General features: G+C 53.3%; 1 protein-coding gene across 2 annotated transcripts in view; it reads left to right on the plus strand.

Moving 5' to 3' along the window:
* The first annotated feature begins 121 nt into the window (after positions 1–121).
* The window catches only part of LOC124024608 (transcription factor A, mitochondrial-like), a 57,660-nt gene continuing 43,828 nt past the window's right edge, over positions 122–13,953 (plus strand). Inside the window, exons 1-5 of one of the 2 annotated variants that reach the window (XM_046338504.1) lie at positions 122–289; positions 381–451; positions 4,158–4,307; positions 4,884–4,979; positions 6,844–6,900. In XM_046338504.1, coding sequence (XP_046194460.1) covers positions 142–289; positions 381–451; positions 4,158–4,307; positions 4,884–4,979; positions 6,844–6,900 — 522 coding nt within the window. In that variant the 5' untranslated portion in view covers positions 122–141. The remainder of the gene's footprint in view (positions 290–380; positions 452–4,157; positions 4,308–4,883; positions 4,980–6,843; positions 6,901–13,953) is intronic. The other variant, XM_046338502.1, reaches the window with a different exon arrangement.

The following is a 13,953-nucleotide window of genomic DNA, read 5'->3' on the forward strand; positions in this document are numbered from 1 at the left end:
TGTTGTAGGGATAATGTGTTGTAGGGATAATGTGTTGTAGGGATAATGTGTTGTAGGGATAATGTGTTGTAGGGATAATGTGTTGTAGGGATAATGTGTTGTAGGGATAATGTGTTGTAGGGATAATGTGTTGTAGGGATAATGTGTTGTGTGTGTTGCAGGTTCGTCAATGTGATCCCAGCTGTAAAGAGTTTGACCACCATTGCAGGCGCTCCCCCTAAGAGGCCCCTGAACGGATACATGAGATTTGTGAAACAGCAACAACCTCTCGTTGTCAGGGAGTATCCAGGTGACTGGTGTTAGAATGGACAGTATCTCTACAGCTTCACTCATTCATTTGTCTTCACACATCACTGAGTTAATGTTGATGTGAGTTTCAGATGTCAAATCTGTCGATGTGATAAGGAAGATTGCACAGCAGTGGAGAACTCTGACAGCAGACCAGAAACAGGTAGGTTGTGTCTTGACTCAGTAGGGACACTTCAGTAGACCGCAAGGCCCCCCACCCCCAGACCCTGACACTGTGGACAGCAAGGCCCCCCAGACCCTGACACTGTGGACAGCAGTGGAGAACTCTGACAGCAGACCAGAAACAGGTAGGTTGTGTCTTGATTCAGTAGGGACACTTCAGTAGACAGCAAGCCCCCCAGACCCTGACGCCGTGGACAGCAAGCCCCCCTGACCCTGACGCCGTGGACAGCAAGGCCCCCTCCCATACCCTGACGCCGTGGACAGCAAGGCCCCCCATACCCTGACGCCGTGGACAGCAAGGCCCCCCATACCCTGACGCCGTGGACAGCAAGGCCCCCATACCCTGACGCCGTGGACAGCAAGGCCCCCCATACCCTGACGCCGTGGACAGCAAGGCCCCCATACCCTGACGCCGTGGACAGCAAGGCCCCCCATACCCTGACGCCGTGGACAGCAAGGCCCCCCCCCATACCCTGACGCCGTGGACAGCAAGGCCCCCCATACCCTGACGCCGTGGACAGCAAGCCCCCCCCATACCCTGACGCCGTGGACAGCAAGGCCCCCCCCATACCCTGACGCCGTGGACAGCAAGGCCCCCCAGACCCTGACAGCAGGGCACCCCAGACCCTGACACCATGGACAGCAGGGCACCCCAGACCCTGACACCATGGACAGCAGGGCACCCCAGACCCTGACACCATGGACAGCAGGGCACCCCAGACCCTGACACCATGGACAGCAGGGCACCCCAGACCCTGACGCCGTGGACAGCAAGGCCCCCCCCATACCCTGACACCTTGGACAGCAGGGCACCCCAGACCCTGACACCTTGGACAGCAGGGCACCCCAGACCCTGACACCTTGGACAGCAGGGCACCCCCAGACCCTGACAGCAGGGCACCCCAGACCCTGACACCATGGACAGCAGGGCACCCCAGACCCTGACACCATGGACAGCAGGGCACCCCAGACCCTGACACCATGGACAGCAGGGCACCCCAGACCCTGACACCTTGGACAGCAGGGCACCCCAGACCCTGACACCTTGGACAGCAGGGCACCCCAGACCCTGACACCTTGGACAGCAGGGCACCCCAGACCCTGACACCTTGGACAGCAGGGCACCCCCAGACCCTGACACCATGGACAGCAGGGCACCCCAGACCCTGACACCTTGGACAGCAGGGCCCCCCAGACCCTGACACCTTGGACAGCAGGGCACCCCCAGACCCTGACAGCAGGGCACCCCAGACCCTGACACCTTGGACAGCATGTCCCCCCCCAGACCCTGACACCTTGGACAGCAGGGCACCCCAGACCCTGACACCTTGGACAGCAGGGCACCCCAGACCCTGACACCTTGGACAGCAGGGCACCCCCAGACCCTGACAGCAGGGCCCCCAGACCCTGACATCATGGACAGCAGGGCCCCCAGAACCTGACACCTTGGACAGCAGGGCCCCCAGAACCTGACACCTTGGACAGCAGGGCACCCCAGACCCTGACACCTTGGACAGCAGGGCACCCCAGACCCTGACAGCAGGACCCCCAGACCCTGACACCTTGGACAGCATGTCCCCCCCCATGACCCTGACACCTTGGACAGCAGGGCCCCCAGACCCTGACACCTTGGACAGCATGCCCCCCCCCCAGACCCTGACACTGTGGACAGCAAGGCCCCCCCCAGACCCTGACACTGTGGACAGCAGTGGAGAACTCTGACAGCAGACCAGAAACAGGTAGGTTGTGTCTTGATTCAGTAGGGACACTTCAGTAGACAGCAAGCCCCCCAGACCCTGACGCCGTGGACAGCAAGCCCCCCTGACCCTGACGCCGTGGACAGCAAGGCCCCCTCCCATACCCTGACGCCGTGGACAGCAAGGCCCCCCATACCCTGACGCCGTGGACAGCAAGGCCCCCCATACCCTGACGCCGTGGACAGCAAGGCCCCCATACCCTGACGCCGTGGACAGCAAGGCCCCCCATACCCTGACGCCGTGGACAGCAAGGCCCCCCATACCCTGACGCCGTGGACAGCAAGGCCCCCCATACCCTGACGCCGTGGACAGCAAGGCCCCCCATACCCGACGCCGTGGACAGCAAGGCCCCCCCCGGACAGCAGGGCCCCCCAGACCCTGACACCTTGGACAGCATCCCTCCCAGACCCTGACACCTTGGACAGCAGGGCCCCCAGACCCTGACACCGTGGACAGCATGCCTCCCCCCAGACCCTGACACCATGGACAGCAGGGCCCCTCGGACCCTGACACCTTGGACAGCAGGGCCCCCAGACCCTGACACCTTGGACAGCATGCCTCCCCCTCCCAGACCCTGACACCATGGACAGCAGGGCACCCCAGACCCTGACACCTTGGACAGCAGGGCACCCCAGACCCTGACACCTTGGACAGCAGGGCACCCCAGACCCTGACACCTTGGACAGCAGGGCACCCCAGACCCTGACACCTTGGACAGCAGGGCACCCCAGACCCTGACACCTTGGACAGCAGGGCACCCCCAGACCCTGACAGCAGGGCCCCCCAGACCCTGACACCATGGACAGCAGGGCACCCCAGACCCTGACACCTTGGACAGCAGGGCACCCCAGACCCTGACACCTTGGACAGCAGGGCACCCCAGACCCTGACACCTTGGACAGCAGGGCACCCCAGACCCTGACACCTTGGACAGCAGGGCACACCCAGACCCTGACAGCAGGACCCCCAGACCCTGACACCTTGGACAGCATGTCCCCCCCCCAGACCCTGACACCTTGGACAGCAGGGCCCCCAGACCCTGACACCTTGGACAGCAGGGCACACCCAGACCCTGACAGCAGGACCCCCAGACCCTGACACCTTGGACAGCATGTCCCCCCCCCCAGACCCTGACACCTTGGACAGCAGGGCCCCCAGACCCTAACACCTTGGACAGCATGCCCCCCCCCCCAGACCCTGACACCGTGGACAGCAGGGCCCCCAGACCCTGACACCTTGGACAGCATGCCCCCTCCCAGACCCTGACACCTTGGACAGCAGGGCCCCCCCCCCCCAGACCCTGACACCGTGGACAGCAGGGCCCCCAGACCCTGACAGCAGGGCCCCCAGACCCTGACACCGTGGACAGCAGGGCCCCCAGACCCTGACACCGTGGACAGCATCCCTCCCAGACCCTGACACATTGGACAGCAGGGCCCCCAGACCCTGACACCGTGGACAGCAGGGCCCCCAGACCCTGACACCGTGGACAGCATGCCTCCACCCCAGACCCTGACACCATGGACAGCAGGGCCCCTCGGACCCTGACACCTTGGACAGCAGGGCCCCCAGACCCTGACACCTTGGACAGCATGCCTCCCCCTCCCAGACCCTGACACCTTGGACAGCAGGGCCCCCCAGACCCTGACACCATGGACAGCAGGGCCCCCAGATATCTTCTTTCTCCGTGTGTGACGGAGAGTACATTTGACACTTCTGTAGTCCATGTTTGCACCTTCCATCAGAGAAGACGACACAGACTGTCATGCGTCTACTTCCTACCAACATGGATGTACTTGCCAGTATTTAAATAACTGAAAATAGGCTGTTTGACTTATAGCCTACCTGAAATTGACATATCAGTGTTGTTGTACTGTGGACAGACTTGTGTGGTTAATTAGCTAAATACATGTTGACTTTCCCCCACAGCCTTTTCAACAGGCGTCAGTGGTTGCCAGGGAACAGTTTAAGGTGGACATGCAGGGGTACCAGTCGCAGCTCACACCTGCACAGGCTGCTGCTCTGAAACAGGAGAGGAGACTGAGGCTGGCCAAGAGGAAAGCCATCAGGAGGAAGAGGGTGAGTGTAGCTCATTGATCTTCATAGTAGAGGTTGACCGATTAATCAGAATGGCAGATTAATTCGGGCCGATTTCAAGTTTTCATAACAATCGGAAATCTGTATTTTTGGACACCGATTTGGCCAAATTTTTTAAATTGTATTTTAATTTATTTTTTACACCTTTATTTAATCTTTATTTAACTAGGCAAGTCAGTTAAGAACACTTTGTTTTTGCATTATTTAAACCAAATTGAACATGTTTCATTATTTATTTGAGGCTAAATTGGTTTTATTGATGTATTATATTAAGTTCAAATAAGTGTTCATTCAGTATTGTTGTAATTGTTATTATAATCAGCTTTTTCGGTCTTCCAGTAATCTGTATCGGCTTTGAAAAATCATTATCGGTCGACCTCTACTTCATAGTGATGTGCTGTGGGCCGTGGACACTTTGGCATGACAGGCCCCTCCTAGTGAATGTAATGGCATACTACTAAGGCCTTGTGATAGTATTAGTAGTGGTGTGTTCTGATGTTGTGCCACTGAAATGTTCCTGGTGACTCGTCTGACTTGACCAACATCTTCCACTTTTAGGAGTTGAACAGTCTTGGCAAACCCAAACGTCCCCGGTCGTCCTTTAACATCTTCATGGCAGAACATTTTGAGGAGTCCAGGGGGACGACCACACAGGTTGGTACTGAGGAGTCCAGAGGGGGGGGTGGACCACACAGGTTGGTAATGAGGAGTCCAGAGGGGGGACGACCACACAGGTTGGTAATGAGGAGTCCAGAGGGGGGGTGGACCACACAGGTTGGTACTGAGGAGTCCAGAGGGGGGGGTGGACCACACAGGTTGGTACTGAGGAGTCCAGAGGGGGGGTGGACCACACAGGTTGGTACTGAGGAGTCCAGAGGGGGGGTGGACCACACAGGTTGGTACTGAGGAGTCCAGGGGGACGACCACACAGGTTGGTACTGAGGAGTCCAGAAGGGGGGGGTGGACCACACAGGTTGGTACTGAGGAGTCCAGAGGGGGGGTGGACCACACGGGTTGGTACTGAGGAGTCCAGAGGGGGGGTGGACCACACAGGTTGGTACTGAGGAGTCCAGAGGGGGGGGACCACACAGGTTGGTACTGAGGAGTCCAGAGGGGGGTGGACCACACAGGTTGGTACTGAGGAGTCCAGAGGGGGGTGGACCACACAGGTTGGTACTGAGGAGTCCAGAGGGGGGGGTGGACCACACAGGTTGGTACTGAGGAGTCCAGGGGGGGTGGACCACACACGTTGGTACTGAGGAGTCCAGAGGGGGGGGTGGACCACACAGGTTGGTACTGAGGAGTCCAGAGGGGGGGGTGGACCACACAGGTTGGTACTGAGGAGTCCAGAGGGGGGGGTGGACCACACAGGTTGGTACTGAGGAGTCCAGGGGGGTGGACCACACAGGTTGGTACTGAGGAGTCCAGAGGGGGGGTGGACCACACAGGTTGGTACTGAGGAGTCCAGAGGGGGGGGTGGACCACACAGGTTGGTACTGAGGAGTCCAGAGGGGGGGGGTGGACCACACAGGTTGGTACTGAGGAGTCCAGAGGGGGGGGACCACGCAGGTTGGTACTGAGGAGTCCAGAGGGGGGGGGGTGGACCACACAGGTTGGTACTGAGGAGTCCAGAGGGGGGTGGACCACACAGGTTGGTACTGAGGAGTCCAGAGGGGGGGGTGGACCACACAGGTTGGTACTGAGGAGTCCAGAGGGGGGGGTGGACCACACAGGTTGGTACTGAGGAGTCCAGAGGGGGGGGGGTGGACCACACAGGTTGGTACTGAGGAGTCCAGAGGGGGGGTGGACCACACAGGTTGGTACTGAGGAGTCCAGAGGGGGGTGGACCACTCAGGTTGGTACTGAGGAGTCCAGGGGACGACCACACAGGTTGGTACTGAGGAGTCCAGAGGGGGGAACCACACAGGTTGGTACTGAGGAGTCCAGAGGGGGGACCACGCAGGTTGGTACTGAGGAGTCCAGAGGGGGACCACGCAGGTTGGTACTGAGGAGTCCAGAGGGGGGACCACACAGGTTGGTACTGAGGAGTCCAGAGGGGGGGAACCACTCAGGTTGGTACTGAGGAGTCCAGAGGGGGGGACCACACAGGTTGGTACTGAGGAGTCCAGAGGGGGGAACCACACAGGTTGGTCCTGAGGAGTCCAGAGGGGGGGGGGGGCACTCAGGTTGGTACTGAGGAGTCCAGAGGGGGGAACCACACAGGTTGGTACTGAGGAGTCCAGAGGGGGGGGGGAACCACGCAGGTTGGTACTGAGGAGTCAAGAGGGGGGGGTGGGGGCACGCAGGTTGGTACTGAGGAGTCCGGGGGGGGGGACACAGGTTGGTATCTGTGTCCAGTAATCAAATACTTTTTCATGAGTTGTGAGTCAATGGGATGAAAATATAATATTCTTTAACACATTCCATTATACCAGCGTTAAAGAGATGGTTGTTATGTAATCTAAATGTAACTGTATAACACGCACCTGTTATAATGCTGTCACCTTTTTCCCCTCAGGGCAAGATGAAGATGCTGCGGGAGGACTGGACCAAACTGTCAACCTCACAGAAACAAGTAGGTGGAATGAAGTGTTTTATACAGTGCATTTGTTACGTTTCATCTCTCTGTACTTTCCTCTGTTCATCTTTTCCTTGATCATGACTGCTGCCACCACCATGCTTCACCGTAGTTATGGTGTCTGGTTTCCTCCAGACGTTATGCTACCACCACCATGCTTCACCGTAGTGATGGTGCCCGGTTTCCTCCGGACGTGATGCTACCACCACCATGCTTCACCATAGTGATGGTGCCAGGTTTCCTCCAGACGTGATGCTGCCACCACCATGCTTCACCGTAGTGATGGTGCCAGGTTTCCTCCAGACGTGATGCTGCCACCACCATGCTTCACCGTAGTGATGGTGCCAGGTTTCCTCCAGATGTGACTCTTGGCATTGGGGCCAAAGAGTTCAATTTTGGTTTCATCAGACTGGAGACATGTTTGTTTCTCATGGTCTGAGAGTCATTTAGGTTCCTTTTTGCAAACTCCAAGCGGGCTGTCACTTGCCTTTTACTGAGGAGTGGCTTCCGTCTGACCACTCTACCATAAATGCCTGATTGGTGGAGTGCTGCAGATATGGTTTACCTTCTGGAAGGTTCTCCCATCTCCACAGAGGAACTCTGGAGCTCTGTCAGAGAGACCATCGGGTTCTTTGTCACCTCCCTGACCAAGGCCTTTCTCCCCCGATTGCTCAGTTTGGCCGGGCGGCCAGCTCTCGGAAGAGTCTTAGTGGTTCCAATCTTCTTCCATTTAAGAATGATGGAGGCCACTGTGTTCTTGGGGACCTTCAATGCTGCAGAATTGTTTTGATACCTTTCCCCAGATCTGTGCCTCGACACAATCCTGTCTCTGAGCTCTACGGACAATTCCTTCGACTTCATTGCTTGGTTTTTGCATTGACATGCAGTGTCAACTGTGGGATATATAGACAGGTGTGCCTTTCCAAATCACATCCAATCAATTTAATTTACCACAGGTAGACTCTAACAATGGATGTAAACAGGAGTCACCTGAGCTCAATTTTGAGTCTCATATTTGTTATTTCTGCTTTTTATTTGTAGTGCAAAAATGTAAACCTGTTCACTTTCATTATGGGGTATTGTGTATAGATTGAGGAAAACAAATATCTAATCCATTTTAGAATACAGCTGTAACGTAACAAAATGTGGAAAAAGTCAAGGAGTCTGAACACTTTCCGAATGCACTGTAGATGTACCTGTGGTGGTGGTATAGATGTAGTTATATACCTGTGGTGGTATAGATGTAGTTATATACATGTGGTGGTGGTATAGATGTAGTTATATACATGTGGTGGTGGTATAGATGTAGTTATATACATGTGGTGGTGGTATAGATGTAGTTATATACATGTGGTGGTGGTATAGATGTAGTTATATACATGTGGTGGTGGTGGTATAGATGTAGTTATATACCTGTGGTGGTGGTATAGATGTAGTTATATACATGTGGTGGTGGTATAGATGTAGTTATATACCTGTGGTGGTGGTATAGATGTAGTTATATACATGTGGTGGTGGTATAGATGAGTTATATACCTGTGGTGGTGGTATAGATGTAGTTATATACCTGTGGTGGTATAGATGTAGTTATATACATATGGTGGTGGTATAGATGTAGTTATATACATGTGGTGGTGGTATAGATGTAGTTATATACATGTGGTGGTGGTATAGATGTAGTTATATACATATGGTGGTATAGATGTAGTTATATACATATGGTGGTGGTATAGATGTAGTTATATACATGTGGTGGTGGTATAGATGTAGTTACAAACCTGTGGTGGTGGTGTAGATGTAGTTATATACCTGTGGTGGTATAGATGTAGTTATATACATGTGGTGGTGGTATAGATGTAGTTATATACCTGTGGTGGTGGTGGTGGTGGTGGTATAGATGTAGTTATATACCTGTGGTGGTATAGATGTAGTTATATACCTGTGGTGGTGGTATAGATGTAGTTATATACCTGTGGTGGTGGTATAGATGTAGTTATATACCTGTGGTGGTGGTATAGATGTAGTTATATACCTGTGGTGGTGGTGGTGGTGGTGGTGTAGGTGTAGTTATATACCTGTGGTGGTGGTGGTGGTGGTGGTGGTATAGATGTAGTTATATACATGTGGTGGTGGTATAGATGTAGTTATATACCTGTGGTGGTGGTATAGATGTAGTTATATACCTGTGGTGGTGGTATAGATGTAGTTATATACATGTGGTGGTATAGATGTAGTTATACCTGTGGTGGTATAGATGTAGTTATATACCTGTGGTGGTGGTGGTGGTATAGATGTAGTTATATACCTGTGGTGGTGGTGGTATAGATGTAGTTATATACCTGTGGTGGTATAGATGTAGTTATATACCTGTGGTGGTGGTATAATATATACCATTTAGCAGACGCTTTTATCCAAAGCGACTTACAGTCATGTGTGCATACATTCTACGTATGGGTGGTCCCGGGGATTGAACCCACTTCCCTGGCGTTACAAGCGCCATGCTCTACCAACTGAGCTACAGGACCATATACCTGTGGTGGTGGTGGTATAGATGTAGTTATATACCTGTGGTGGTGGTGGTGGTGGTATAGATGTAGTTATATACCTGTGGTGGTGGTGGTGGTGGTGGTATAGATGTAGTTATATACCTGTGGTGGTGGTGGTGGTGGTATAGATGTAGTTATATACCTGTGGTGGTGGTGGTGGTATAGATGTAGTTATAAACCTGTGGTGGTGGTGGTGGTATAGATGTAGTTATATACCTGTGGTGGTGGTGGTGGTATAGATGTAGTTATATACCTGTGGTGGTGGTGGTGGTATAGATGTAGTTATATACCTGTGGTGGTGGTGGTGGTATAGATGTAGTTATATACCTGTGGTGGTGGTGGTATAGATGTAGTTATATACCTGTGGTGGTGGTGGTATAGATGTAGTTATATACCTGTGGTGGTGGTGGTATAGATGTAGTTGACCTCGCCTTCTGGATGATAGCGGGGTGAACAGGCAGTGGTTCGGGTGGTTGATGTCCTTGATGATCTTTATGGCCTTCCTGTAACATCGGGTGGTGTAGGTGTCCTGGAGGGCAGGTAGTTTGCCCCCGGTGATGCGTTGTGCAGACCTCACTACCCTCTGGAGAGCCTTACGGTTGAGGGCGGAGCAGTTGCCGTACCAGGCGGTGATACAGCCCGCCAGGATGCTCTCGCTCTGGGTAAAGGGTTAGCCACCCTAACCCACTCCCGCTCAGGGTAAAGGGTTAGCAACCCTAACCCACTCCCGCTCTGGGTAAAGGGTTAGGGTTAGCCACCCTAACCCACTCCCGCTCTGGGTAAAGGGTTAGGGTTAGCCCACCCTAACCCACTCCCGCTCTGGGTAAAGGGTTAGGGTTAGCCCACCCTAACCCACTCCCGCTCTGGGTAAAGGGTTAGGGTTAGCCCACCCTAACCCACTCCCGCTCTGGGTAAAGGGTTAGGGTTAGCCCACCCTAACCCACTCCCGCTCTGGGTAAAGGGTTAGGGTTAGCCCACCCTAACCCACTCCCGCTCAGTCATCAGGCAGTGTACGCTAGCCACCCGAACCCACTCCCGCTCTGGGTAAAGGGTTAGCCACCCTAACCCACTCCCGCTCTGGGTAAAGGGTTAGCCATCCTAACCCACTCCCGCTCAGTCATCAGGCAGTGTACGCTAGCCACCCGAACCCACTCCCGCTCTGGGTAAAAGGGTTAGCCACCCTAGCCCACTCCCGCTCTGGGTAAAGGGTTAGCCACCCTAACCCACTCCCGCTCAGTCATCAGGCAGTGTACGCTAGCCACCCGAACCCACTCCCGCTCTGGGTAAAGGGCTAGCCACCCTAACCCACTCCCGCTCTGGGTAAAAGGGCTAGCCACCCTAACCCACTCCCGCTCTGGGTAAAAGGGTTAGCCACCCTAACCCACTCCCGCTCTGGGTAAAGGGTTAGCCACCCTAACCCACTCCCGCTCAGTCATCAGGCAGTGTACGCTAGCCACCCGAACCCACTCCCGCTCTGGGTAAAAGGGTTAGCCACCCTAACCCACTCCCGCTCTGGGTAAAGGGTTAGCCACCCTAACCCACTCCCGCTCAGTCATCAGGCAGTGTACGCTAGCCACCCGAACCCACTCCCGCTCTGGGTAAAGGGCTAGCCACCCTAACCCACTCCCGCTCTGGGTAAAAGGGCTAGCCACCCTAACCCACTCCCGCTCTGGGTAAAAGGGTTAGCCACCCTAACCCACTCCCGCTCAGTCATCAGGCAGTGTACGCTAGCCACCCGAACCCACTCCCGCTCAGTCATCAGGCAGTGTACGCTAGCCACCCGAACCCACTCCCGCTCTGGGTAAAGGGCTAGCCACCCTAACCCACTCCCGCTCTGGGTAAAGTATATCTGCATTAAAATAAAGTTGATAAAACATCTGATAAAAATGTTTTATTTTGACATTTATTTTACTTCATCCAAAACCGTCAATGTCACGGTTATCCAATTAGCGTCACAGCCCTAGCTGTGTTTCAGGTGTACAGTGGACTCACAAATTGCTGGCACCCCTGACTTGTAGTGGACAAACATTTCTTCAAAAAAATATAAGAAATAGAATTATATAGAGAGACTCAAAATACCAACATGTGAGATACTGTACTTTATTACAGTTCCAATGGAACCCACCAATCATACTTCCTCTCAGCCCACAGGTTTTCTATTGGATTGAGGTCCGGTGACTGAGATGGCCATGGCAGCACATTGATTTTGTTGCCACAAAACCATTTCTGTGTGGATCTTGAAGTCTGGTTTTGGGTCATTTTCTTGTTGGAAAGTCCACCTACTGCCAAGTTCCAGCATTCTGGCAGAGGCAACCGGATTGTCAGCCAAAATTGCCTGATACTTGGTGGAATTCATTACGCCATCAATCTGAACCAGTGCCCCTGGACCTCTGGAATTAAAACGGCCCCAAAACATCACTGACCCGTCACCATATTTCACCGTGGGTATGAGGTGCCTCTCCTTTTATGCATCTCTGTTTCGACGCCAAACATGCCAATGCTGAATCTGACCAAACTTTCAATTTTGGTCCCATCGGACCAGAGCACCTTTTCCAGTCATAACTGATATGGCGTTTGGCTCCAAGCGCCTGCGTCTGTGTCTTGGGGTCATTAAGGGCTTTCTTCTGGCAACCCTTCCAAAGAGCCTGTGGTTGTGGAGGTGGCGTCTGTCTGGAAACCCTTCCAGTTCCCGCTCAGCCCAGTCAAAACTGTTCGCTGCTCTGGCCCCCCAATGGTGGAACAAACTCCCTCACGACGCCAGGACAGCGGAGTCAATCACCACCTTCCGGAGACACCTGAAACCCCACCTCTTTAAGGAATACCTAGGATAGGATAAAGTAATCCTTCTCACCCCCCTTTAAGTTTTAGATGCACTATTGTAAAGTGACTGTTCCACTGGATGTCATAAGGTGAATGCACCAATTTGTAAGTCGCTCTGGATAAGAGCGTCTGCTAAATGACTTAAATGTAAATGTTCTTCTGAAACCCTTTCAAAGAATGTGATGGGGCTTTCTTCTGGGAACCCTTTCAAAGAGCCTGTGGTTGTGGAGGTGGAGTCTGATGGGGCTTTCTTCTGGAAACCCTTCCAAAGAGCCTGTGGTTGTGGAGGTGGAGTCTGATGGGGCTTTCTTCTGGAAACCCTTCCAAAGAGCCTGTGGTTGTGGAGGTGGAGTCTGATGGGGCTTTCTTCTGGAAACCCTTCCAAAGAGCCTGTGGTTGTGGAGGTGGCGTCTGATGGGGCTTTCTTCTGGGAACCCTTTCAAAGAGCCTGTGGTTGTGGAGGTGGAGTCTGATGGGGCTTTCTTCTGGAAACCCTTCCAAAGAGCCTGTGGTTGTGGAGGTGGAGTCTGATGGGGCTTTCTTCTGGAAACCCTTCCAAAGAGCCTGTGGTTGTGGAGGTGGTTGGGGCTTTCTTCTGAAACCCTTTCAAAGAGCCTGTGGTTGTGGAGGTGGCGTCTGATGGGGCTTTCTTCTGGAAACCCTTTCAAAGAGCCTGTGGTTGTGGAGGTGGCGTCTGATGGGGCTTTCTTCTGGGAACCCTTCCAAAGAGCCTGTGGTTGTGGAGGTGGCGTCTGATGGGGCTTTCTTCTGGAAACCCTTTCAAAGAGCCTGTGGTTGTGGAGGTGGCGTCTGATGGGGCTTTCTTCTGGAAACCCTTTCAAAGAGCCTGTGGATGTGGAGGTGGAGTCTGTTGGAGCTTTTTGATACCTGGTGAACCCAAGACGCCACCAAGGCCTGCAATTCTTTCACAGTGATTCTTGGGGATTTTGTTGCTTCTCTCACCATCCTCCTCCCATTCCGGGGGGAGGGGTCTTCTACCCGTGAGGTTTTCAACTGTTCCATATCTTTTATCATTTGTAATAATTGCCCTGACAGGGCTCAGTGGTATATTCAATCGTTTGTGGATCTTCTTGTAGCCACTACCAGATTTATGAAGGTCTATGACCATCTGTCTCTTTTGAACTGCCAGTTCTGTTGTTTTCTTCATGGTGTTGGATGACAAAGGGATATTGCATGCATGTTACCTCATTTTATACCCTAGTGAAACAGGATGTGATGTAATGGCTCACTATAGTTCCTTAAGACTTAAATAATTGTGAAACCTTGATTTGGAGGACATTCATTTTTAATTACTAGGCTAACTGACTCTGTGTGCTCTGCAGGTCTACATGACTAACTGACTCTGTGATGTTGTTTCAGGTCTACATGACTAACTGACTCTGTGTGCTCTGCAGGTCTACATGACTAACTGACTCTGTGTGCTCTGCAGGTCTACATGACTGACTGACTCTGTGTGCTCTGCAGGTCTACATGACTGACTGACTCTGTGTGCTCTGCAGGTCTACATGACTAACTGACTCTGTGTGCTCTGCAGGTCTACATGACTAACTGACTCTGTGTGCTCTGCAGGTCTACATGACTAACTGACTCTGTGTGCTCTGCAGGTCTACATGACTAACTGACTCTGTGTGCTCTGCAGGTCTACATGACTAACTGACTGTGT

This window comes from Oncorhynchus gorbuscha, unplaced genomic scaffold, assembly GCF_021184085.1.
Source record: "Oncorhynchus gorbuscha isolate QuinsamMale2020 ecotype Even-year unplaced genomic scaffold, OgorEven_v1.0 Un_scaffold_1949, whole genome shotgun sequence".
NCBI classification, from domain to species: domain Eukaryota; kingdom Metazoa; phylum Chordata; class Actinopteri; order Salmoniformes; family Salmonidae; genus Oncorhynchus; species Oncorhynchus gorbuscha.